This window comes from Diadema antillarum, unplaced genomic scaffold (assembly GCF_040938485.1).
Source record: "Diadema antillarum isolate AM-2024a unplaced genomic scaffold, OU_Dant_1.0 seq00001373_RagTag, whole genome shotgun sequence".
Lineage (NCBI taxonomy): Eukaryota > Metazoa > Echinodermata > Echinoidea > Diadematoida > Diadematidae > Diadema > Diadema antillarum.
In genome coordinates, this window is record NW_027272134.1 from 287,110 (window position 1) to 311,880 (window position 24,771).

The 24,771-nt window shown below is 37.2% G+C and overlaps 1 protein-coding gene across 1 annotated transcript; it reads right to left on the reverse strand.

Moving 5' to 3' along the window:
* Positions 1–6,562: 6,562 nt before the first annotated feature.
* LOC139708789 (peroxidase mlt-7-like) lies at positions 6,563–24,392 on the reverse strand. Its single transcript, XM_071620738.1, has 13 exons — positions 24,355–24,392; positions 22,090–22,190; positions 19,413–19,905; positions 18,700–18,917; positions 17,959–18,123; positions 16,869–17,120; positions 15,203–15,565; positions 14,524–14,735; positions 13,085–13,194; positions 11,456–11,635; positions 9,796–9,971; positions 7,991–8,084; positions 6,563–6,641 (listed from the first exon to the last, which is right to left on the reverse strand). Exons 1-13 carry the CDS (start codon positions 24,390–24,392, stop codon positions 6,563–6,565), a joined length of 2,481 nt encoding a protein of 826 aa, XP_071476839.1.
* Positions 24,393–24,771: the final 379 nt, after the last annotated feature.

Consider the following 24,771-nt stretch of genomic DNA (forward strand, 5'->3'; position numbering starts at 1 on the left):
AGCGCATGCATCTTTCATTCTAATCCAGACAGGTTTGGCGTGATCCCTGATCAATTCTTCCATGACGTACTGGTGCTGGTAAAAAGAAATGATTGCACAAGGAAAACAAATCAGTTGGCTTTGCAATACAATGGACTTAACTGCTCCCATAGATTCTGAAAATGAATGGGTAGCAAAGAAGTTGACTGAATCCATAAGCAAGTTCAAATTTAAAGGAATGACAGAATCCCTTCGTCACATTACCACTTAGTGTCTTGCGTCAGTTTTTACTTACTTTGCTGAATTTTCTGGACATAGTTCAAGTCTTTTTTGTTGTTGTTGTTTGTTTCTTATTCATCATCATTATCAAGCAGAGTTACGACCATTACTGTATCCTTTGTCTCTTGGGTGAAGATTTTCACACCTGTAATTTACACTTTCAACAATATTTGCAATAAAATCAATTTTCCATATTTATTTTAGGTAGTAGTATTCGGGAGTCGGGAGTAGGTCCCCCCCCCCCCCAAAAACAAACAAACAAACAAACAAACAAACAAAACAAACAAAAAAACAAAAACAAAAACAAAGCAAAACAAAACAAAACAAAACAAACAAACAGACAAACAAACAGAAGAACGTAAAGCATCTAAAATCTGCATTTTATAGAAAATCATTTACATGCCCTTTAAGTACATAATATTCATTGATTTGGCTCTGCAATTCTGAGTACTTACTTGATTTCCACTTTCCACATGGGTAGTATACAGTGATGTACTATCCCCAGTTGATTTACTCTGCTGACTGCAGCATGCCTCGTTCTCTGCCAGCAGAGGTACCATGGTAATGTCTTGCAGAATTTATACAGTCGTCAGGACATCATCGTCACCCACTTTGGTGTCATCGGCATCCCTTTCCAAGACATCCTATTCTTACGGGCTTTACATTCAATTTTCACCACCTGTTGAGTTATGAAGAATTTACAGGGAATAAAACTGAATTTCACTCATAATATAGTCACTAACCCATCGTCATTCACATGAAAGATACTTCATAACTTCGTAAAAGATACAGTGAGTTTACCCGCTAGGCCGAGTTTACCCATAACTACGGCACCGGTAATCTGTAGAGTGTAGGCCTATTGTAACGTTAACAACACTAACACGTTACAGTTAGAGCGTTCCCCGTTCTATAAACGTTAACCGTTAGAATAGAAAACTAAAACAAACGAGCAAAATCTTTAAGGGCGTAGCCTATTTCTACGCCTACTACAGTTTTACATTAAACGAGGGCAATTTTGCACTAAATCTTGTTATTCACCGACTTAGTAGGCTTAGCAGACTTACCGCTTTCATGCAGGCCGGCCAGGCTAGAACTTCATCGCTTCGACGCCATCTTAGCTAGATCCGCTCCTAGATCCTTGGCCTTTAGCTTTGCAGTAACAGTCAGTGCAGTCGATCGAGTCGTAAGTACAGTGTACAAGTTAGTGTAGTGTGCCAAGCAACGAATGCGCACGTACTGTAGGCCTACGCACATCACGCTGCTAGGGCAGCACCAGCCAGCCAATTAGACAGATTCATCCGTACAGGTACGTACGCGCACATCTTCTTTCCCGCCAATTGTGCATTGATTATGGTCATAATATGCATAGCACGAGTGTGCGCTAGAAGCGCACGCACAGGGCACCACTGCGTGCGTTGTGGCTGCGGCCGTCATGTCACATGCGCTGCTGACTTGTAGAGTACGAGTATCACAGTGTTTATTTTAAACATGTGCGGTGTTTAGAACGTGTTTACGAGGCGTTCTAAATGTAAACGCGTCTGTTTACCCTGACAGTAGAAGTGTTTAGGCCTAACCAACAAACATTTGGGTAATGCCCTAAACCATGAACGAAATCATTAACAAAGGCAATTCCCATTTTTTTTCTAGCAGTTAAAATATAGGACTGTACATGAGAAACCAAAATATAAATTTATTACAGTTGTGTTACATATTTTTAGGTTATCCTTTTTCCTTATTGATTAGGCATTTCCATGAAAGGCCTAAAACATGAATTATTTCATAGTGCATCTTGATGTCGTAACAGTTTCCACTTTCTCGTGATAAAAGGAAACTAGAAATTGCAATTTACACACCATTTCCAACACTTTTACATATATATATGGACATATTGAGATTAATATAGCGTGACCAGAATAAACACTCGAACTAAACACTCCAAGCTAAACACTTTAACTCTCAATACTTTATACGTGCTATACACACCGGGTGTTTAGATGTTAAACAAAGTGTTTATATTTTTAACACTGTGTTTAGTTCATAAACATGTCGCATGTCGCATTTTTTACAGTGTATATAGGGTACACCCCTCCCCCGCGCGCTTCAACGGGAATAGTCTCCGGGCAGAACTCTGGACGAATCATGGGTTTTGTTTTGATTTTTGTTACCTTTTTGTTATCTTTTTTTTTGTTGTTTCAAGATGAAAGTGTGTGGGCCAGGGGGTATAACAGGGCTGCACCCCCTCACGATTCCAAGGCTCCTGCAAAAGGAGATGATGAGAAGCATGTGACAAAGAAACGGGATTTGCATAATTGTGCTCTCGTTGCAGGTACAGTATCATACAGTATATATATATATATATATATATATATATATATATATATATATACATATATATATATATATACATATATATATATATATATATATATATATATATATATATATATATGTATATATACATGGGCAATTCCACGGTAACTGACGTTACACGTAAGGATTTTCTTGAAATTGTTTACCTTGTAGTTTTGTGAATGAAAGCACCTTGGGCTCGCAATTAGCATTGATGAATAAGTTCATGAGAATGAAGAAATAGGTGGAAAGTTTTTCTCTCAAACTGCATTTCTTATGACATAGCAAGTAAAAATGTGTCGGTAACTGACGTTACGGAAAAAGGACATGGGAAATTATGGTGTAGATGTAAATGGAAATATCTCATGTCCCTGACTTTTAGCCTTTACGTGTTTAATATGGCAATACACCTAGGTTCTTAGGAACAGGTGTGCAAAATAATGTGCACTTTAGTTGTCTCCTTTTACCACCATGCCAATTTCAGTGAAGGCATGACGGTAACTGACGTTACGTAACTGACGTTACGCTTACATTTGCCATAGGGTTTACACATGCAAAATCATGATTGGGAATAACTACAGTTTGTATGTGATATTTCATAATTCTGACCATTCAGAATGATTTGGTTGATATGGAGTCATACCTTGGTTCATCAGTCATAAATACACAATGAAATGAAACAGTAGTCCATTTTCTTTGTGTTCTATGAAAACTTAAAGGTAAACATGTCAGTAACTGACGTTACGTAACTGACGTTACACATACTTTGCCGTGGGGTTTACAGAGAACTAATTTATTTAACAGGTTATCATACTGCTGCAATGTACCAGTGACAATCCCAGGCAACTACAGCAACAAATTAAATCAAAATCTAAAGACATAAATGATATTGGGTGGGCCCTTAGGGGGCACCCCCCCCCCCCCATGCCATAGCACAGTTGGGCAAAAATAATGTAAATGCACAAGAGGATATTTCTTGACATTTGGTCTGAAGATTTAATTTTTATTCAACATTTATGATTACACAGAGCCATTAATAGATTAAGCAGTTCCAAGTATAAATATATTAACATGACTAAGGGCTTTTTTGTTTGTTTGTTTGTTTGTTTGTTTGTTTGTTTGTTTTTTAATGAACAGGAAAGTTTTTATCTACATAGAGTGCTCCACCCATAATACCTTGTAGTACTACACAAAACATGGATACTTTTGTGCTTGAAAAAAAATATCAAAATATCTTCCAGGTCATGGGGAAAAAACATGTATCAACTCATAGATATGCATAAATATGTATGAAATCTATTGTGATATATTTCTCCTTCTTTTCTTTATTTTACTCCTGATGATCTCCATCATCAATTGATTTAAATGAAAAGTGTTGCACTTTTAATATTTCTCTGTGAAGAAGAAAAATAAATGCTTTTTTGGTCAAAAGAGCATTATTGTTTTATTCCTAGCTTGAAGTAATTCAACTGATTTTCTTTTCCTTTTCACTGATATATCATGGCTTGCAAATACATTCGAGATACCAAGAAATCGGACTTTGCAACGAAAGAATACTAAAATCAATATAAAAAACTCTTCCTGTTCATAATTATCATGTGTTGTATTACAAAATGTCCCTGCATGAATAGAATAAAGTAATCAACAAATACACACTGTATGAACAATTTTTTTTCTAAACCCTATAGAATCCTCTCTCACTTTGAGCAACATCAGTGTTAAGTTTCAAACAATAATGAGTACATGCCTTACGTACCATAATACAAGATGAGCCATGTTAACTACACCACACATTTAAGTGCAAGAGAAGAAATATCTGTTTGTGCATTTGCCTTGAGGTAGAAACTGGACTAAGCTTCCTGAAAAAAAAAATGCCAGCAAAAGCAGACATTGGTGAAGATTGTTAAACTGTTGGTATACAGCTGTGCAGAAGTTTTTTTTTTTTAAATAGAAAATGTGGTTAACATGCAATCATGTCACTGATTAGGCCTACAAACTTTGGTAGCTATATCATCCCGTAGGACTGGGAATGTACTAATTTGAGTGCATATACTGCATGTGGCAAACTAAACTTCCAGATGATTTAACCTTAAACTTGTGCTGAATCAAAAATCGAAAGCTCAAGCCCCCCCCCCCCAAAAAAAAGAAAGATAATCATGGTAAATGAATGAAATGAATTTAGAAATAAAATAAAATTGAAAAAAAAATATATCCATGGACATACCATGGTAATGACATCATTTCATATGAAAGGGATTGCTGCTCTTTGTTGTAAGTTGACTTCCCAGATGTATTGAAATGGCCAAAAGTCAAAAAATTGCCTCAGTCATAATTACTGTCATGGTAACTGACGTTACATACTCGTGTAAGACGTTTCGGTAACTGACGTTACACATTTTGTAGTGTTCATTTTGACTCTCCAGTATGCCAAGTATCCTTATTTCTGGTATAAAAATAAAGGCATATGGGCATACATTAGAAATCCCAAGTTACATCAAACAGCTCACTTCCTTTGATGAATAAACTTAAAAATTCCTTGTTTTTGGTAACTGACGTTACATCCATCATTATCAAAGTAATTAACAGTTTTTATCAAATTCTTTAAAGCTACCAGCTTTTTTTTCTATCGTGTGGTAAAAGACTTCTCTGGTAACTGCATACATATGAAAGATTGTTGTTTAGAGTACTAATAAAGTGGATATACAGAGAGTAAGTTATGCGACAATACACTCTTTTCACCATTGAGTTATAGGCATATTTTGGCAGCCATTTTGAAAGTCAAAATGGCCGCTTTTATTGAAAAACATAATGATTCTTACAAATTCAACTCAAGTACTGTCTGAAAATGTATGGTGTTTGAAACAAATATCATTTTGAATTTTTGGCACCTGCCAATTTTTGGCACCTGTGTCCTAGTTACCGTGGAATTGCCCACATATATATGTATATACATATATATATATATATACATACATATATATATATATATATATATATATATATATATGTGTGTGTGTGTGTGTGTGTGTGTGTGTGTGTGTGTGTGTGTGTGTGTGTGTGGAGAAAGGGGGCTGGCCTTTCATCTTCACACTATTACATCTCACTTCAAAGATATGAGGACGTTTCTGGAACACAAGTTAAAGAAACACACGGCTTTTCCCCAAATTATTGGCACATTTCATGTAGGTAAGCGTTTATTCTATTTCCCATTCTGAAGACTTAGTGGCAGAAATGATGATAAGAATTTTGAAATTTGCGTAATTTAATCAAGAAAACAAATCATATGAAGCTAATGTGGGGGAAAGTGTTCTCCATGGTGTGATAACAGATGACTTATCGAGAATCTTCACAAAGATATTTTGACAGTTCAAGCATAACCTTCTCCAAAATACAACAATAAGAAATTATACAAATATAAGAGAGAGACAGGAAGAGAGAGAGGGGGAGCTAAAACAAGAGACAAGAGACAGGAAAGGGCTAATAAGAAAACTTTTATTGTGATTTTGGTTGTTGTTCCAATATGACTAGCTGTACTTTTATTGATTCACTAATTCGTATTCATATTACTAGCGCACAAGCCCAAACGACAGTGAAAATCAACTCTACAGGTGCTTGGCAACATGAGGTATCAAGAGCAGTCTGTGTAGGCCTATTTGTTCAAACTCTCATTTTACAGCTGTAAAGTGTACGTTGTGGATTTGTCAACACTGACTGCTGCGAGGGTCCCTCAGCCTTATCCTTACCTTTTCGCGACACTAAAGAATCGCTAATGAAAACAAACAGACTAATTGCCATAAGTTGCATCTAACGGGGCTACATATGCAACCATCCGTAGCTTATATCGTGTAAATATGATTACTGTTTCCCCCTCCCCTTTAACCCTTGTTGACTGTGCCAGAGGATATACGTAAGATATTTCCCCGATGAGGGTGTCAGAGCGAACCCCATTCCTCCACTAGTATTCGCACCAAGCTTGGAGATCGACCGGGGGAAGGTCGGTGCACAGCTGGCTCGGGTTGGTGTCGGCGTGCGGACTGGCCATGGGAGTGAAGAAATAAAACAGAAGCAACAACAAAATTCATGTTACATTCATTATATCGACAAATATACACGGAGAGAGAAGGACTGACAGGTATAAGGAATTTTAAGAATGCAGGTATTTACATTCGTTTTGCAGACTTGAGCAACTCATTTTGAGATCATTCAAACTTTTGCTTATCTCTGTCATCAATGAAAAAATTACAGACAAATCACAATATAGTTGTCATATTCCGCACATCATTCAGAGAACACTTGGAAGGAATAGTTTCAATTTTGCACGAGTACTGCTCTTAATTCTAGACTATTTTTTATCATTCTACGAGAGTGTATTGATGATATGATACATGATACATAAGATACATTTTCTTGTGATATATAAGTTCACACAATCAGCCTTAGTATCCTTTGCTGTGCTAAACGCGGTCTGTAGCAGAATGGCATTACACATAACAGGTCACTAATTCTTTTACATTTTTCAAATAAATCAACATTTTTTAATCAAAAAAATCAGAAGGATTCATTTTCCATTTTTGCTTGAAACTTTATTTCCTAAACTTCGCTAAAGGTATTTATCAGAAGAGCTATTCAAGTTGTCAAATTTGTCCTCTTGTATTATTATGTTTATCGTAAAGAAATAAATTAGCTGATAAACTTAAGTCAGATTAATGAAAAAAGAAATAAAACTGGCTATTGTCCGTTTAGATACAATATCATAAAATCTCCCTACTTTAAAACTTTACACTGTATGCGATTCAACCAAAGATAAGGAGGCTGAGAGATCGCATCTTTGAAGGCATTATTCATCATTTGCCATTTAAACAAAGCAACAACAGCTTTAGTGCTTCAAAAAAAGTTTTGAATGTAAGGGATGGAAAAAATCAATGTAAAAATTTCAATCAGTATAAACAATGTTAAGTTTTGTTAAATATACAAAATATGAACAACAGTTATAATAAAATTGTTTCTAGATTAAACAGTTTTTCAGTAATGGTGTTATCACTTTATATTTTAGGCTTTATTGCAAAGTTTTCAGATGGAAGGATGTTTTGAGATACGACTTACCGACACATATGCATCAAGGTAATGTCATAACTCGAATATTTATAAATCCCTGCCCCTAATGGTAAATAGGACCTTTGCTCTGAGTGACGTATTTGATGTTTACAATGACGGCTTTGAATAAGGGGACAATATGGAATTGGAACTATACTAAGTATACACAGTCTTATTTTAAAAGATTAAAAATGTTCACGGTATAGTGCATCAGAGGATTCTGAAGACAGAGCTTGTGTTTATGACTTGTGAGTAGGTAAAGCGTGAAAAAGCTTTTTCATGTACTTACATTTTGAAGACGTTCTCCTGGAATACGAGCGGATTGTCCATTGTGTCGCAAAACACACGGGCCATGGTGATTTGGTCAATGGCCTTGCGTTGATCTGCGCGGCAAAGACAGTGACAAACACAAGTCAAATAGTCAAATACCAGTATTTGAATGAACAGTCAGCAGTTCGTAAATCCGAAACCAGCGTTTGCGAATACAAAGGTTTGTGTTTGAGTTTTCTACGCTGGCTTATTTTTTGTTTTATCATGTCCTTAAATCTTTGAATATCTCCTATCTTTAAACATAAAACTTATCATGTACTTGATATCATTCGGACATCACATCCCTTACAACCTTACAAGCTGTCATTTCCAGGAAATTACTACCCTACAAATTATGCGAAGTGTATAAATTATACTAGATATTGTCATTAAAGGACAAGTTCACCTTCATAGATATGTGGGTTGAGTGAATGCAGCAATATTAGTAGAACACATCAGTGAGAGTTTGAGCAAGATTGGACAATCTGTTAAAAAGTTATGAATTTTTGAAGTTTCTGCTCAGTCACGGCTGGATGAAAAGACTACTATAGCTTGTGATGTCACATGAGTACAACGATATAAAGAAAGAATAAAGAAAATTCAACATATTTCCATTTTTCTCGCATAACAAAAGAACACTCGACTTCTCTCTTTCAGAAGGCAGGGGGAATAATATTACCCTTAACATACGTCAGTAGCAAGTCGAAGAAATGTGCACTTTATTCAAAAAGTAAAGTTTTGTGAAATTCTCTTTTTATTTTCCTTATATAGTTGTACGCATGTGACATCATACACTGTAGTAGTCTCCTCTTCCAGCAGTGACTGCGCAGATACTTAAAATATTCATAACTTTTGAACGGATTGTCCAATTTTCATCAAACTTTCACTGATGTGTTCTACTAATATTGCTGCATTCTCTCAATCCTTATGTATATGAAGGTGAACTTGTCCTTTAATTTCATTCAATACAACTTAGCAAAGGTTTATGTTCAGATTTAATGGTAGGCTTGGGAGACCATTACATAGTCACCTCATCTAACTTGTGTAACGTGTTTGCAACAAGTAACGCTTGGTTTTTTGTTATCTAAATCTCCACCCTGAAAGTTTTGGTATGATTTTGATTTTATGCCGTTGTGCTCGCTCAATCTTCCCCTCTATCTTACAGTAAACCTACATGACTATGTGGTGTGGCATTGAACTTCAGCTCTATTTCTCACAGTTGCTACCAATGGTAGTAACTACCAGTTACTAGGAAGCTCGCACATAACTGTGTTTCTCTCACTTAATTTCTGCTAATGTGTTCGTCCTTTTTCGGATATCAAAGGGGCATTCCAGACGATTTTCATGAAATCACATCATGTAGTACATAAATCGACGGCTCCTTGTACAGAGTTGTGGAATTAGCGTGGTCCTTGAGCAGAGGAACAATACTCTGAAAAATCTTTCACAAATTACCCTGAAAAGTGTCGATGACATAGCAGCCTCGCATATTTCAGAAATGTAGCAGTGTAATTTCATTACAATACCACTTGCTTAACAAGTTCACCTGTGTAGAATGTATGCCCGCCATCTTCTTTTGTTCTGCTTCCTTGATCCCCGACTTATGGGGAGGCTGCCATGTCATCATCTTCAATTGTTCATTGCAACTTCTTGTAAACTTTAAAAACATTCTTATTCCTCAATCCGATCACTATAAACTCTGAAACTCTGTACTCGGTATAACTAATTTATAGTTGTTCGAATGTAAAAGTCTGAAAATCACTCGGAGGTCTCCTTTAAGTTTACCAGCAGTAAAGGCTTGAGCCCCTTTGTCGTTCAGGTAAAAGAATCTATCGCCGTCGCGAAGGGCCTTAAACTGCCTGCCGAGGATACAGCCCAGGGTGGGCCCGAACAGAGAACCCTCCTCAGGTAACTCGCCCAGAAATCCAACAAAAGGGTCTATTCTCTTCATGTCTTGATCGCTGCAACAAGAGTAATAGTTTTGATAACAACAGTGGCAATAAATGATAGCTATAATGATAATCAATAATGATGATGATGATGATTACTATTATTATTATTATCATTATTATTATTATTATTATTATTATTATCATTACTAGTATTGTTATTATTATTATCATTATTATTATTATTATTATTATCATCATCATTACTACTTTCATCATCATCATCAGAAGTAGCAGAAGTATTATTATTGTTATTATTAAAGCAATAACATCGTTTGTATTATTAGAAGCGAATAAACCACTCAATGAATGAATGAGTGAATGAATGAATGAATGAATGAATGAGTCGTTAAAATACAAAATACATAAAATAAGAATCTAAAAACAGAAGGCTAGTCTTTACACTGGTGCCAAATAGGAGGAAACTATCTGTCTTTTTGTTTACATGTTTGTTTATTCGCAGTTTCCTTCTATCATAGAGATTATTTAATCATTCTTATATTCCTTCTTTTTTTTTAAAGCAGGGTATACTTCCATTCAAAGCCGCAAACATGACAAAGGTCTGCTTTACAAGGGAGCCTTGTGTTAATATACATTGAAAGTCAAAAAGAAATGAGATAAGATTACTCTCGTGATTGACATTCCATACGTTTCTACATTTGGTCCATAGCTTCTCTATCATGATTGTAAAATAAGAAAATTCTTTTCCACTCCCATGCCGACAATGACTGACGTGTTGCCGCACCATAAGCGTTTAATCCCGTTTAATTACGACTTTGAGTCCAATGGAGAAAATGACAAGTCCAATTCGCAAAGGGCCACATCAAAATGATTGTCGTTGACATTCCTTTACCTGCGTTTGTGTTCCAGGAAGATAACTCATGGATACACCTCAGACAGATAGACAGACAGACACACAGACAGACAGACACACACACACACACACACACACACAAACGCACACATATACATGTGGCGTAGGCTTTGTATTCTATTTGTTCCTGTCACATTGCAGTGCAATAGATGATTGAAACCTTCAATGAATATCATAACCATAAACAATATCACTGCTCTCATTAACATTAAGGAGTCGCAAGCTCGTAACTGGGGGGGGGGGGGGGTGTTCTGGGGAGTTTGCGGAGGCCCCACCCTTTTGCCAGCAGGAAAAAAAATGCTTGTCACTGCTTGTAGTCGAAGAAAGGAAACCAGAAATTGGCACAACATTACCTCTTTTTTCTTTTTGTTTCTTTTTTTGCTTGTCAGCCGATGAAACCCGGAAGTAGCACCACAAACATTTTTTTTTTGCGCCCCCAATGTGCAAGATAACGGAACTGAACATTTTAAGCTTGGACTAAGAAGGTTCACTTTTTCTCATTCAGAACCCTCCCATATCCTAGATACGGGCTTGAGTCAAGAATCTGCAAATGGAATGTTCGACGAATCAAGTTTGTAATCACTCACCAGCACACACAAAATAATAACGATAATCGTCTCACGTGTTTCCGTATGCCTTCTTCAAATTGGCAATGGTTTCAGACGACATCACGCCCTTGAGGTCTTTCCATGTCTCGAATTTGTCCGATGTGCAATGTTCCCGCCACTTGAAGTATGGTGCAATGCCATGGTCTCGGCCACGCAAAAGATTGATGGCCATGACATCAAGGCCCGCGTCCTCACTACATGCAGAGTTAGAAGAAAAGAAAAAACCTAAATTGCAGGCTGTAATCTAAGGAATGTAACACTTTACTAAAGATTAGTAAAGAATGCTGTACATTCATCATATTAAATCATATCTTTAATGTCATAAATGTGCAGTCGTATATCACGACAAAGCTATTTCCATTTGCCAATTTTATGATCATGACATCATTTTAGTCAAGTGGATGAAAACTTCGAACCAGAAAAATAACTATTCCATTAAAACTTTTGCATGTTATTTCAAATTCAAATTGTCCTGTGTTGTGCTTGGAAAATGTGAATATCATTTCAGTGCACCGATAATGACCTGATGAAAATGCATTTAGATTTTTTGTTCATCATTAATTGAAATTTGGTTTATGGGAACAATAACGAATGTTTGTCAGCATGGGAGAGAAATTACGTTGAAAGAGCTTATAAGTACGCGTGAGCAGCACGTACGGGGCATTGTGGATGGGTTGTGTGTGTGTGTGTGTGTGTGTGTGTGTGTGTGTGTGTGTGTGTCTATGTGTGTGTGTGTGTGTGTGAGTGTTTTTGCATTCATATAGTTATGATGATCAAGACAATAATAAAAGCCACTGTGTAGAACCTAGTTTCATTGCATTTTCAACTCTTTTCAATTAGTCACATGATAATTTATCTGCAAATGTCCACAGAGAGTGAGCATGGACGAAGAGCCGCTACACATAAAGATGGCGTCATGGCAAATGGTTATATCGACATATTAGATTGTGTGCAACAAATATTGCATTCGAAACATGTAGACAAAAAGAAAAGACAGAGATGACAATAATGATGAAGATAATATAATGTGTAATGATGACAATGGTAACAGTGATGATAGAGTAATTATGAAATTGAATAATGATAATGATAATAATGATATAAAGTAATAATGATAATGATAATGAAAATAACAACAGATAATTTAATAGATATTGTAAATGCCAATGTGACATACTTTTGTGTTTATTTTAAGGAATAGACTTGATTGGCAAAATCCCGCAGTTATTATCATAATAATGTAAATAGTATCAATATGATAAGAAATAAACGTAATGACTGTATTTATTCACATTTGATAGTTAACATTTTATGTATTGTTGCGCTGTGTAGCCGTGCAAGATCGAGTCGAAAAGCCGTTTCCAAAATGTTTTACATTATTTAGTTCATATCGTGTATCTAGGCCTCACAATTTCTTGTGTGTTCATAATACATTCTGTTATAATACTTTTTTGTGCGTAGAATACTTTATACGTACATTGCTTATTTGGCATGATATGTTATGTCCATTTATGTTCTTTGAGGAAAATCACAAATAAGTGAAAATAATGAAAACGAAATGAAAAAAATATATATGTATATCATAGGACCTATGCGTCGTGTGGAAGTACGCCATGCACGAGTCGATGCATATAAATACTCACGCGTCGTCTGGTCCCACAAATAGTCGCTTTTGGAGGGCCTTGACCACCCGAAGGTCGATCTTGCGGGCTTTCTGCCTCACCATGCCCTCAATGAACCCGTCAATGCCTCCCTGAGGAGGAGGAAATAGAGTAAATTTGACACGACATCAATTAGGAGCAGGCAGGCGTGTTTACCCCCCCCCCCCCCTCACGGTCAGGTCATCCCACGAGATCGACATCCTCGAGTCATACAACCCACGAGTTCAACATTGGGAAAAAATAGGTCTATGAGTCATTAAGGCCACGAGTCATACGCCCGTGAGCTCAACACAATAGGCAAATAAGGCCCATGGGTTCGACACTAGGTATAAACAGCCCAAGAGTTCGACATAACAACACGGGCATGTGTGTCGGTCTCGTGGAAGGTCTTGTTTGCTTAGCGTCGAACTCGTGGACTGTAATACTCGTGGGCTGTATGACTCGTGGGTGTTGAACTCGTGACGCGCACCCTCAAAATCGTGTTTCTTTACGACCATTGAGCTAGCACTAAAATACACTCCACGCTTAACTCAATTTTGATGCATGAAGTAGACTAAAACAAACAGAAAAGTGAAATTCATTGAAAGAAAGTCTCACTGTGTGATAACAATATCACAGAACTTTTAAACTTTCATGACCTGCGTTTCAAACCGAAACTTTATGTCAAATACAATGTCACAATATTAAACTATAGATTAGAAGATGTTGCTATTGCCTTATATTGAAGACTCTCATCTTTTAAATATATCTTCACGACTTTTTTTTTCCTGTGGAAGACATAAAATCAAGAAGAAAATGAATGAAGTTGTATGGGATATGTTGATTAAATACTATTAAAAAAACCCAAGATACTGTCATGTACTACTTAAATGAGTGTGATTTTTTCAGGTAATGGAATGCTATCATAGACCTACTTGACTTTGAATGAAATATTGAACCTGATATCTCTATGTTTAAAAAAGGACAAGTTCCAATCTTCAAAATCTACAACTTTGCTACATGCCATAAAAGTGTCATGCTGTCGTACTAAAAAACACTACACAGCAGAGTTGGCTGAATTCTTATGGCACCGGGGAAGCGTACAGGAGAGCGCCAATATCATAAGCAGAGTTTGAGCTGGAGTTCGACCCAAGCAATTAGGGTAAGAAATGATAATGATAATAATATCAATAATGATAATGATAATGATAATGATATCAACAGTACCAATAACACTTTTTTGCCTATACTTACATGAGACTGTATTAGTCATTTATTTCTGATGTGAAATGTTGTGCGTAAGATTAATTATGTACGTGGCCTCCCAGGTGTGAGCAGCATGTGAAACGTACGACTATTGGCTTAAAGTGGGTCGATGGCCCTAAACGAAACTGGCATCTGGATTAAAATCAGTTTCTCTATTTTTTATTTCACGAACTCACTTTTTCAAAGTCGTACATAAACTTGGCGTTGAAGAAGGCTGCGTCGAGATTTAGCGGTTCCAACTCCTGCAAACTACCGTCATCTGTCCTGTTGTAGCGTTCGAGTACCTGGTCCACGGCGCTGTGGCCCTGTCGGTAACCCGCGGTGGCAAAGACGTTGGTAATACTCGGATCAACATTCTTCCGGTAACCCTTGTATTCGCCAATGTGCTCTTTAATGACAAAAAAAAACCCAGAATCAACAACAAAGTATATCATTTTTAGAGCATGTGTTCATATGGGAGAGCATTCATTTTTTCTTTTATGTGCACACATACAAGTCACAGGTCCACTGTAACAAATATAGCAAACCTACTATCCTCTCTCCAGGGAAAAACAAAGCATAAAAAAATTGACGATAAACTTGTTGTAAGTATCAAATCGGCCTACACACAAATAAAAAGCAAAACGATAAAGCACTCGCATTGACACACCAGGGCTGTCCAACAATGTATGCGAATGTCGGTTGATTGTAACGGTTGTCAGTAGTGGCTTTATATAATAACATAATAGTTATATAAGCAAAGCTAAAGCGGTCTTCTCTAATATTTCTCCTGTTTTTTAATTATTGGCTGATGAAGACATTTATAAAGTCATTCAATTGAAAGAGGAAATCTGGTAGAAAGATCCACGAGCTCACTCTGAAATCCCTTTCTACCATAGATGGTTGGTAGGTACTCTTCGTAGTCAATTCGTTGCATGATGGCACCGACAATCTTTCGCGCCTCCTGGAACACACGCTCGTTGTCCGTTGCCCAGTGTGGGTTCAACTCCACCAACTTGCCCGCGATGAAATTGTGCTCGCGCACGAAGATGGTGTGTAGCGACGTCAGACCCGGCTGTTCATTGGCGCGAAAATCTCCCGCCTCGCCGCAGACGACACCCGTTTTGTCATTCTCGTTGAAGCATTCGCCGAGCTCCTGGTGGGGCAGGAGGGGCTTCTTGTCCTGGCCCCTGGGAAGCTCGAGGCATCGGAGTCGTCCGACGGTGAGATTGTTGTAGCCTGGAAAGTTTGTTTGTTTGTTTGTTTTTGTTTGGCAAACGAAACCTTGTTCAGCAATACAACATACAACACCTTTGCAAGTTTTAATTGCTCTTGTTTCAAAACGAAAACCCATTTTGCTGAGACTACATTTTTTGCAAACTCATTATGCTGGGAATTTGAAACCTAACAACAAGAAGGAGAATGGTATTTGAAATAAAAAAGAATTGTCTTTAAATGCAATATGTCCATACGTGAAGGACAAACTGAAGATGAGTTCAACTTTTCTCCATATTTGTTGTCCTTTTCTGTCAATTGCAGTATCAAAGCCTGCAATTTGTATTTCACCGAAACCCCAAATTGCAAAATACTGGTATTTATCATGACACAGCATAATCCCACACCTCAAGAATATATACTATACTCAGTATATTTTCCACAGCGATGAGCACGAAAAAGGAGAAGATTAAACCTGTCATTTCTGTAAGGGGATGTACTGACAAACATTTTATATTCTAATCTCTAATTGTCTCTTCCGTGGCTTGCTGATATCATCACTCCGATGAAATTAAAGGACAAGTTCACCTTCATAAACATAAGGATTGAGAGAATGTAGCAATATTAGTAGAACACATCATTGAAAGTTTGAGGAAAATCAGACAATCCGTTCAAAAGTTATGAATTTTTGAAGTTTTTGTGCAGTACCCGCTGGATGAGAAGACTGCTGCAGTGTATGAATAACTTAGATGTCACATGCGTACAACAATATAAGGAAAATATAAAGAGAATTTCACAAAATTCCATCTTTTGAAAAAAGTACACATCTCCCTGACTCGTTACCGACAAATGTTATTGGTAATATTATTCCCCCTGCCTTTAGAAAGAGGCAAGTCAAGTGCACTTTTATTATGCCAAAAAAGTGAAAATATGTTGAATTTTCTTTTACATTTTCTTTATACTGTTGTACGCATATGACTCACAAGCTGTAGTAGTCTTCTCATCCAGCGGTTCCAACACAAAAATTTAAAAAATTCATAACTTTTGCATCGATTGTGCAATTTTCCTCAAACTTTCACTGATGTGTTCTACTAATATTGTTGCATTTTCTCAATCCTTATGTTTATGAAGGTGAACTTGTCCTTTAGGTATAAAGTTGTTGGTTTCTTTAGCTTTGTTTAGTTTTGGCTGTATGTGTTTTCAGGGGGTCATCATACACGTATATCGTTTGCGCGAGTTTAGTCGTTGTACATTGAACTGTATCGTTTGTATAGGTTTCATTAAAGTAAAGTCTATACAGAAGTAGAATACAGAAAACTCCACACACAAAAAAGGGAGGGACCCATACCGGTTGTGGAGTGGAAGCGAAGGTGGTTCATTTCCGCGTCCGTCGAGCCGTAGATGTTGGAGGCGTCGATGAAGGCTGTGATCTCGTTAAACTGTTCTCGCTTCGAAGGGGTGCGGCAGTCGGGCATGGAGCGCGGGATCTTAAAGCACTCCGTGCTCGTAAACACCTTGTCGCCCTTAGGGATCTGCAGCGGGTAGCAGGACGCGTTCAGGTTGTGACAGTCGCATTCGTCTGTATATCAAATGAACCGAATATGATATGAATTGTTATTGTTAAGCGGCTAATTATGGGGTCGATGGCAGTAAGTCCCTCTAAGTCCACGTAAAGACATGTCTATGAGGATTAAGCACCTTGTATTAAGGGCATATCATCTGCGTGGAGAATCGAACCAGAGAACTCGCGAGTGAGAGTCCGGGATCTTAATCTACTGAGCCCTAATAGTTGATTGTCGACGACGAGCAGAAAAGACGGAGTGAGAAACATATACAAAGACAGACAGAGGCAGGGTACGCAGACAAACTGTGAGAAAGGATTGGAACAATAGATGAAAATACAAGAACGAAGAGGAGGAAAGACGAACTACAACAAAACGGAACGCAAAAAGACAGGGAAAAAAGAGAATGAGAGATCCATGGAGTTACATAAACACTACACACACACACACACACACGCACACACACACACACACACACACAATCGAACTCAAATTGAAACTCACAAGAACGCTTGACAAACTAAGAAAGAATTGACGGACATTAATGAAATAATAATGAGAAATTAAAAAAAGATAGCAGGAAACAAACACAATGTATGATAGTGTTGTCACTGCCTGATATTGAACTTCCTCTATAGGTCGCCCACAGGTCTGCGATAGACCCTCTTTGTTGAAACGACCTTTAATAGGTGTATACGTTATGTCTCGCACAGTCACATTTATATATCACTGATTTAAAAAATAAATCAACATAGACAATTTTTCCTGTAAGTAGGGCCTACTAGGAATAAACAATAGGAGTGGTTCAGAAAACATTACATGTTCCCCTTAACTATACTCTACTATAGTTCTTACTAGTCACGGCGGGAGTGTGGGCGATATCGTGGTCCGTAAACTGTCCCCAGTGCATGATGAGGATGGAGAGCTCGTCATGGGCACCGTCATCGTCGACGTCTTCCTGGAAGACGATGTCGGACACCTTTCGAGTAGACAGCTGGAAATCACGAGGAATCCAGGACCCTGTTTGCACCACAAACCATGGGGGGGGGGGGGGGGAGGGGGAGGAGAAAAAGAATATGTGGTTTCAGATCATTTACACACATGAGACTCCAGTGACCCATCGTGTCACTAGATAATTTATTTCACATTCATTCATTTATTCGTTCATTCATTCATTCATTCATTCATTCATTCGTTCATTCATTCATTCATTCATTCATTCATTCATTCATTCATTCATTCATTCATTCATGTTTTATCTTCATTTCCAAACAACATACGTGGGTAATACACACGTCAAACACACATATTTTCACATTATAAATACATGCGGGATCGATTCCAGTGACAGTAGCGATGATGTTTTGTGTTAAAAGGTGTTTTGAGCTCTTGCCATGTAGTAGATAGGTAATATGGAGAAACCAGCATTATTATCGTCATCACTTAGAAGTAGTGTTATGATAATTATTATCATTATCATCATCATCGATAGCATCATGAAATGTAAATATCATCAGCAACACAGAGATATAAGCATTAATTTACTCACAGTTTGCCAATGGAATGACCGATCAAGGCCTATTATATGGCACCCACCTTCAGCGTGGAACTCCGCCGGCAAAAGGCGTTTCAGCGGCTCCAGCCCACTGCCCCAGGTCCGATGATTCAAGTTGTTGCACGACCCGTTTACGTGCCGATACTTCCTGCGTTTTTCATCATCACCGCATTTCTCCGGCTCGTTGTCATGGTGATGATGATGATGATGGCTTTCCTCACACATTTTGGTCATACTAGCCTTGGTGTCGACCTCCATGCTGGGAGAAAGGATATAGAATATATATGAAACCATAACTCCTGAATGATAATTCAAAAGGCATGATAATAACAAGTATAGTGACAACGGTTATAGCAGAAATAGAAATGAATTATGATAACAATAACAATATGTTATGATAACAATCGTAAAAGTGATAATAGGACTGACAACAACGATGACGATCAATTAGTTATTATGAGAATAACGATTAGTGCCAGTAAGCATTGTAATCATTATTAACAGTTATCATTAACATAATTATTACATGACGATAATCAGATCTAGTCTGTGGGTAAAATCCTTCCAACAATGGGGTTATCATCAAATCAGCTCTGTTCCTCTCGCTAATCCCCGGGTGACGGTCACTATTGGTGAACTATCGAAGGTCAAAGGTTTGCTTACACTTGACACGAATGAATCAAATCAAATCTCCACAGGGTTGCTTTAAACAACAATGGTCACAATACCTATGTCGTAATGTAGAAGGACTCACTTGATAATTCGTGCCAGTCTGGCCACTTCGCTCTTGTCAATGCCTTCCTTGAACTCCTGCCGTGTCCTCTGCTCCTCCCCTCGTTGCTCTTTTCGGCGCTGTCTGGCCTGCCTCCTCAGCTGTCTTAGCCGTTGTCGCTGGAGCCTCTTCTGCCTCCTGAACTCCTTCTTCACTCGACGGATCTCCCGCTTCGACATCCCTTCGAAGTCGATGTCGCTCAGCGAGTCGGGCACCTCTCCGTTCTGCAAGCTGATCAGGATGTTGTTACTGTTCCCTTCCTCGCTACTGCTGCTACTGCTGCTGCTGCTGCTGCTGCTCGCTTGTCTGCGCACTCTCCCGCCCTCCTCCTCGATCACGTCCGAGTCCTCGTTGGCTTGCTGCAGCTGCACGCTACTTTGAAGAATGGCTGCCTCGCGTTTCTTGCGTGCCTTGAACTGCATCAGAAGGTCCAGCGGCTGTGGTCGCCATTTCTCCGCACCGTCCGCCAAGAGTTCTGTAGATCAAGTAGATCGCAATCAGAATACTAATGAATATTTGATTCATTTATGTTTATGTAATCTCCTAAGTCGACCTCGCAACAACCTCGAAAAAAATTTGGTATCAATGCGTCGAAGAAAAATACTACTCCGAATGGCAACAAACACATGCTAATTCTGTCATCTGTGTTGAATTCTTCTAAGAACTTTCACCGGTTCCACTGGATTCTACTAAGGCGAGGTTGATTACATTATAGTTTATACGTTTATTTTTTTTTTCGTATATTCCTGGGGACATTTCATGAAGGCACTTGTCAGATAAAATGTCCGACAAGTCAATTACATCCGACAAGTTCAGAGAAATCAGCCAATCAGACTAAAGAATTTTTCAAAACCTGTCGGATATAATTGACTTGTCTGATATTTTATCCGACAAGTTCCTTCATGAAATGCCCCCCTGAACACTTCCGTGCGATTTTAGTGAAACTTCACTTTTCTATCGGTGCAATTCAGGCGCTATTTTTCAAGTTCAAATTCTAGTTTATTTCATTTTTCTCCATCTCAACATAATCAGTAACACATGCGCACAATGTGCACTTTAAGTGGAGATTGCAGAAATAGGCATATTGATGATGAATGAATTGGAGGACGGAGACTGCGGACCCACTAAAAAGCGAAGCTTGTAGGTTGTGGTTCCTACCAGTTATAATATACTATGTACATACAAAGAAGGAAAGAAAGAAATACTCGTCGTCATCGAATCCAGTTTATATTGCTTAATCAGCCACATTAAACATATTAAGTATATTCATAAATTTAAACTCTTTTGGAGCGATGAAGCAAAATAAAGTATGTAAGCCCAGCAGAGACGAGACTGACAAATATCATCTAACTACAATAAATCAAACATCGACAGTATTGTCAATTTACCAGCCACTTTCTTGTTGACCTCACTTTGACGTAACCTTTCACTTCATGGCATTACATGACATACAATAGCTGAATAAAGCCCTCAATTTAACTAAACTAACACTTCACAGCTCTGAATTCATTCAGACACTTAATTTCAATTTGCAACAAAAACACAAACAGAAAGGCAGTCAAACTCTATCATAATTTTGAGAGGATCAGAGCAATTGAAAATCTCTACATCGTAAGGCAATGTCGGAAACACGTAATACAGAACATTAGGACTTTGAACTTTAAGGAAATTGAACAATCAAATAATATGAATATTTACAATTTTAGTATTAAAAAAAGAAAAAAAGATGCATGCGCATGTGAATGTCAGAACCATGATGCCACAGTTGTGTTTAAATACTGTTTATAAAGGAAAATAGGATCCTCAGATATGACCTTTTTTTAATTAAAAAAGTGCACTTTCACTCGACTTATTATAAACATTACGTTCTGGTTAATACCATTGCCCTTGTCTCATGAAGGAGTTTAATCAAGTGCTCTTTCACTATGTCAGAAAATTAACCCGTTCCATGCTGAGTTCTGAAATTCCCATAGACTTAATACACAGGCCACCAGGTTTCTGTATGCAATGGGTTAAATATATTACGTGTAAAATTCTCTCTACACATTCTATTGTATAATCATTGTTCCACCACAGTAGGAATGATATCACAATAGATTGAACCCAAACTTTCCACACATATACCGGTAGCATTGAAAGGAATCGTCTCACACTTTACTCATGTGTTCTGCTCATGTTTGTGCATATACTGAAGTAACGTTTGTATTTTGTGTACCCTGTATACTTCCCCTTTAAAGGGATTATATAGTATTGGTGGAGATGAGGATTGGGCTTTCACTTTTTTGCGAGATACCAAGAAATCACTTATGAAATAGTACAGAGCATACCATTCTTAGAAGAATTAAAAGTTTATTTGATGATAATCGGTTTTGGAATGGTTGAGACATCTAAAAACAAAGAAAACAAAGCGATTGTACTAAAAGGTGGGTCCCACCTTTTATTAGGATCGATCTGTTTTGGATATCTCAGCAATTTCAAAAATCTATTTTCATCAAATAAAATGTGAATCCCTCTTGATATTACATGTTTTTTCATATTTGTTCAGAGGTTTCTTGTTATCTCACCAAAAATATATTAGAGAAGTGAAGTTAGATCTTGACCAAAACTGTACGGCTCCCTTTAAGTCTTTCTGCCTCCAATTATCTATGCCATTACATACCGTCTTCTGGGTAGTAGTTCTTGTCCCTCGCCAGACTTCGCTTCTCAATGTTGGGCTGCGCTGTGATACACGGCAGCACGAATGCCAGCAAAATGGCGAGACTATATACAAGAAAGAGAAAAGCGATGGGAAAGGGTTCGTACTATGTACAATATCTGTATCTTGAAAACCTATAAGGTGAGACGATCAAAGTAAATTAGGTATCTTTGCTAATAAGAAAAGGAATTTCCTGTGTTTACTATTGTAGATATTTCTGAAGTTTGAATATTATATTATGTTTGTATTATACAGATATGTTTGTGATATTGTGTGATGATGATATGGTTTAAAGGCATTTTTTACCATTTGCAGATGATACAAAAACACAGGTTTAGTGCTTCAAAATAGTTTTTAAATGTGTGTTAGGGATAGAAGCAACCAATGTAAAAAGGTAAATCAGTGTAATCAATGCTAAGTATTGTTAGATATATATACAAAATGTGAAAAATGATTATAATGAAATTGTTTCTAGAATAAACCATCTACAGTTATAATTCGTCAAGAAAAATAGTGATATCTCCTTATACTTCAGGCTTAATTGCAATATTTTGTATGGTATGGTGTTTTCTGATACAACAGACCTACGCATTAAATGTAATAACTCGAACAATTTTTAAAATCACTTCGACCAATGGTAAACAATATCTTTCAGTAGTAGTAGTAGTAGTAGTAGTAGTAGTACTATACTACTATACCTTTAAGTACTGGATACACATGATCATGTTATAGCGAACCATACAATATTCTTCCATTTTTTTTTTGGATTGTTTGCCATGAGAAAAAGATTGTTGTTGGGTAAACAAAATAGACAAACGATATCATACGATAGAACAATGGTAATATAAGTGCAATCGATTAAACGATATAATTATTGTGTTAAATAATAAAAATAATAATGATAATGATAATAATAATGATAAATAATAATAATAATGATAATAATAATAATGATGATAAATAATAATAATACTAATAATATTAATAAAAAGAAGAAGAATAAAAGCAGCAATAACTTGGTAATGCCATGCCATCAGGGTTTCAACTTCACTTTCGGAGATGTGATAAGTCTCTACAAAGCAGTTTAAAATCTTTGCCTGGATCATACTGTATATTTCCCTCAACGCCAGTCATTATAAATATATTTGATGATGATGATGATGATGTGTGTGTGTGTGTGTGTGTGTGTGTGTGTGAAAATAGTGTACAGGAATATAATATTTTCGTTACTTATATTCATCAAAGTCAACTTGAACGCGTAATAATTTTCTTTACTCTCTTTCTTCCCCCTGATTTTAGTTTTGTCAATAAACATGATAAAAGAAAAAGTTTAAACAGCATCATATCGCAAACACAAAATTCTTGGTGACGACAAAGACATGTCATAATGTGAAAGCTCAATGTGCCCCGTACTCTCTAAAAGAATCGAGTGAAAATATTCAATCTTTAAGTAGTGAATTCAAAAACAGTGAATTTAGAGTGAAAATGTTCATTTTCACTCATTTTGGAGTGACCTCAAGGATCACTCGAAGATTTTGGAGTGACCTCAAGGATCAATCGAAGATTTTGGAGTGATCCCTGAGGTCATTCTATAACGAGTGAAAATGAACATTTTCACTCAAAATTCACTCCAATTTCACTCTAAATTCACTCTTTTTTGTATTCACTCCTTCAAGAGTGAATATTTTCACTCGATTTTTTTTAGAGAGTACACCAAGGGAACACAAACGAAGATAGCAAGATCTTTTTTTTTTAAACGAAGTAAGAGTTCAAATCTTTGTTCTTCTAAGATGACAAGTTTCAGTGAGTCTTATTCTTACGTTGTTGTTTTTTCATGTTGCTAATTCCTGTAATGTATGTGTGGTTGGGTTTTTTTACGTATAAAGCAAAGGATAATACAGTAGATAATGATAATGATGCATGAAAGCTAGACAGAAATATGTGAAACAGTCATCATTTCAAGGTCCCCCCTTCCCGCCTTGAAAACATAAAATTAAAACCAAACAGTCAAGGTATATATTTTTAATGTAACATGTATCGGTCTAAAAACGGGAGTTCAGTCTCTTTTAAGATACGTCTTAGGACATTGATCTTGTAGTCAACATCAGGATTCGTAATCGGTTAACAATATCTTTCGCACCACTGACTAATCAAATTGCAAGGTCGGATGCAGGAGTATAGCCCTAACACTAAGAAAAACAATAAGATATTTGTTTATTATTTACATACCTTGTCCCCACCGTCAGCCATTGAATTGACTGCTTCATGATGTTAAATGATATACTAGCCACGTGCTCCCTACCAGTAGCCGGGCGGCGACGCTTGGCGATTCTCGAGGATGGAAAATGTGCTTCTTGCCCGTTATAATGTAAAGCTGCTTCAAGCTATAAACTGAAGTATTTCCCACGAGGAATCAACAGACTACAAACTCCAGCTGTTACAAAGTTCTCTCTGTGAACAACTGCTCTCAAAGTGGAGTCGGTGTTTCCGTCTAGCATGCAATATGGGTTCAGATTCATATGATTTGAGCGTACATTATTTTATATCTGCTTTATAAGTATAATATGTGTGTTTGTGTGCGCGCTTTGTGTTCTTCCGTTTGTGTTGTGGACAGTTGCCCATTGAGGAAAAATTCGATTTTTGACA

What these genes read in the sequence shown, in the direction of transcription:
- LOC139708789 (XM_071620738.1), bottom strand. Translation starts at nt 24,392, where the DNA reads ATGAAGCAGTCAATTCAATGGCTGACGGTGGGGACAAG. An exon ending in GGCGGAGTTCCACGCTGAAG is followed by an intron (nt 18,124 to 18,699) that starts GTGGGTGCCATA and finishes TGGTGCAAACAG; the next exon opens with GGTCCTGGATTCCTCGTGAT. An exon ending in TGGTAGAAAGGGATTTCAGA is followed by an intron (nt 14,736 to 15,202) that starts GTGAGCTCGTGG and finishes TTGTCATTAAAG; the next exon opens with AGCACATTGGCGAATACAAG.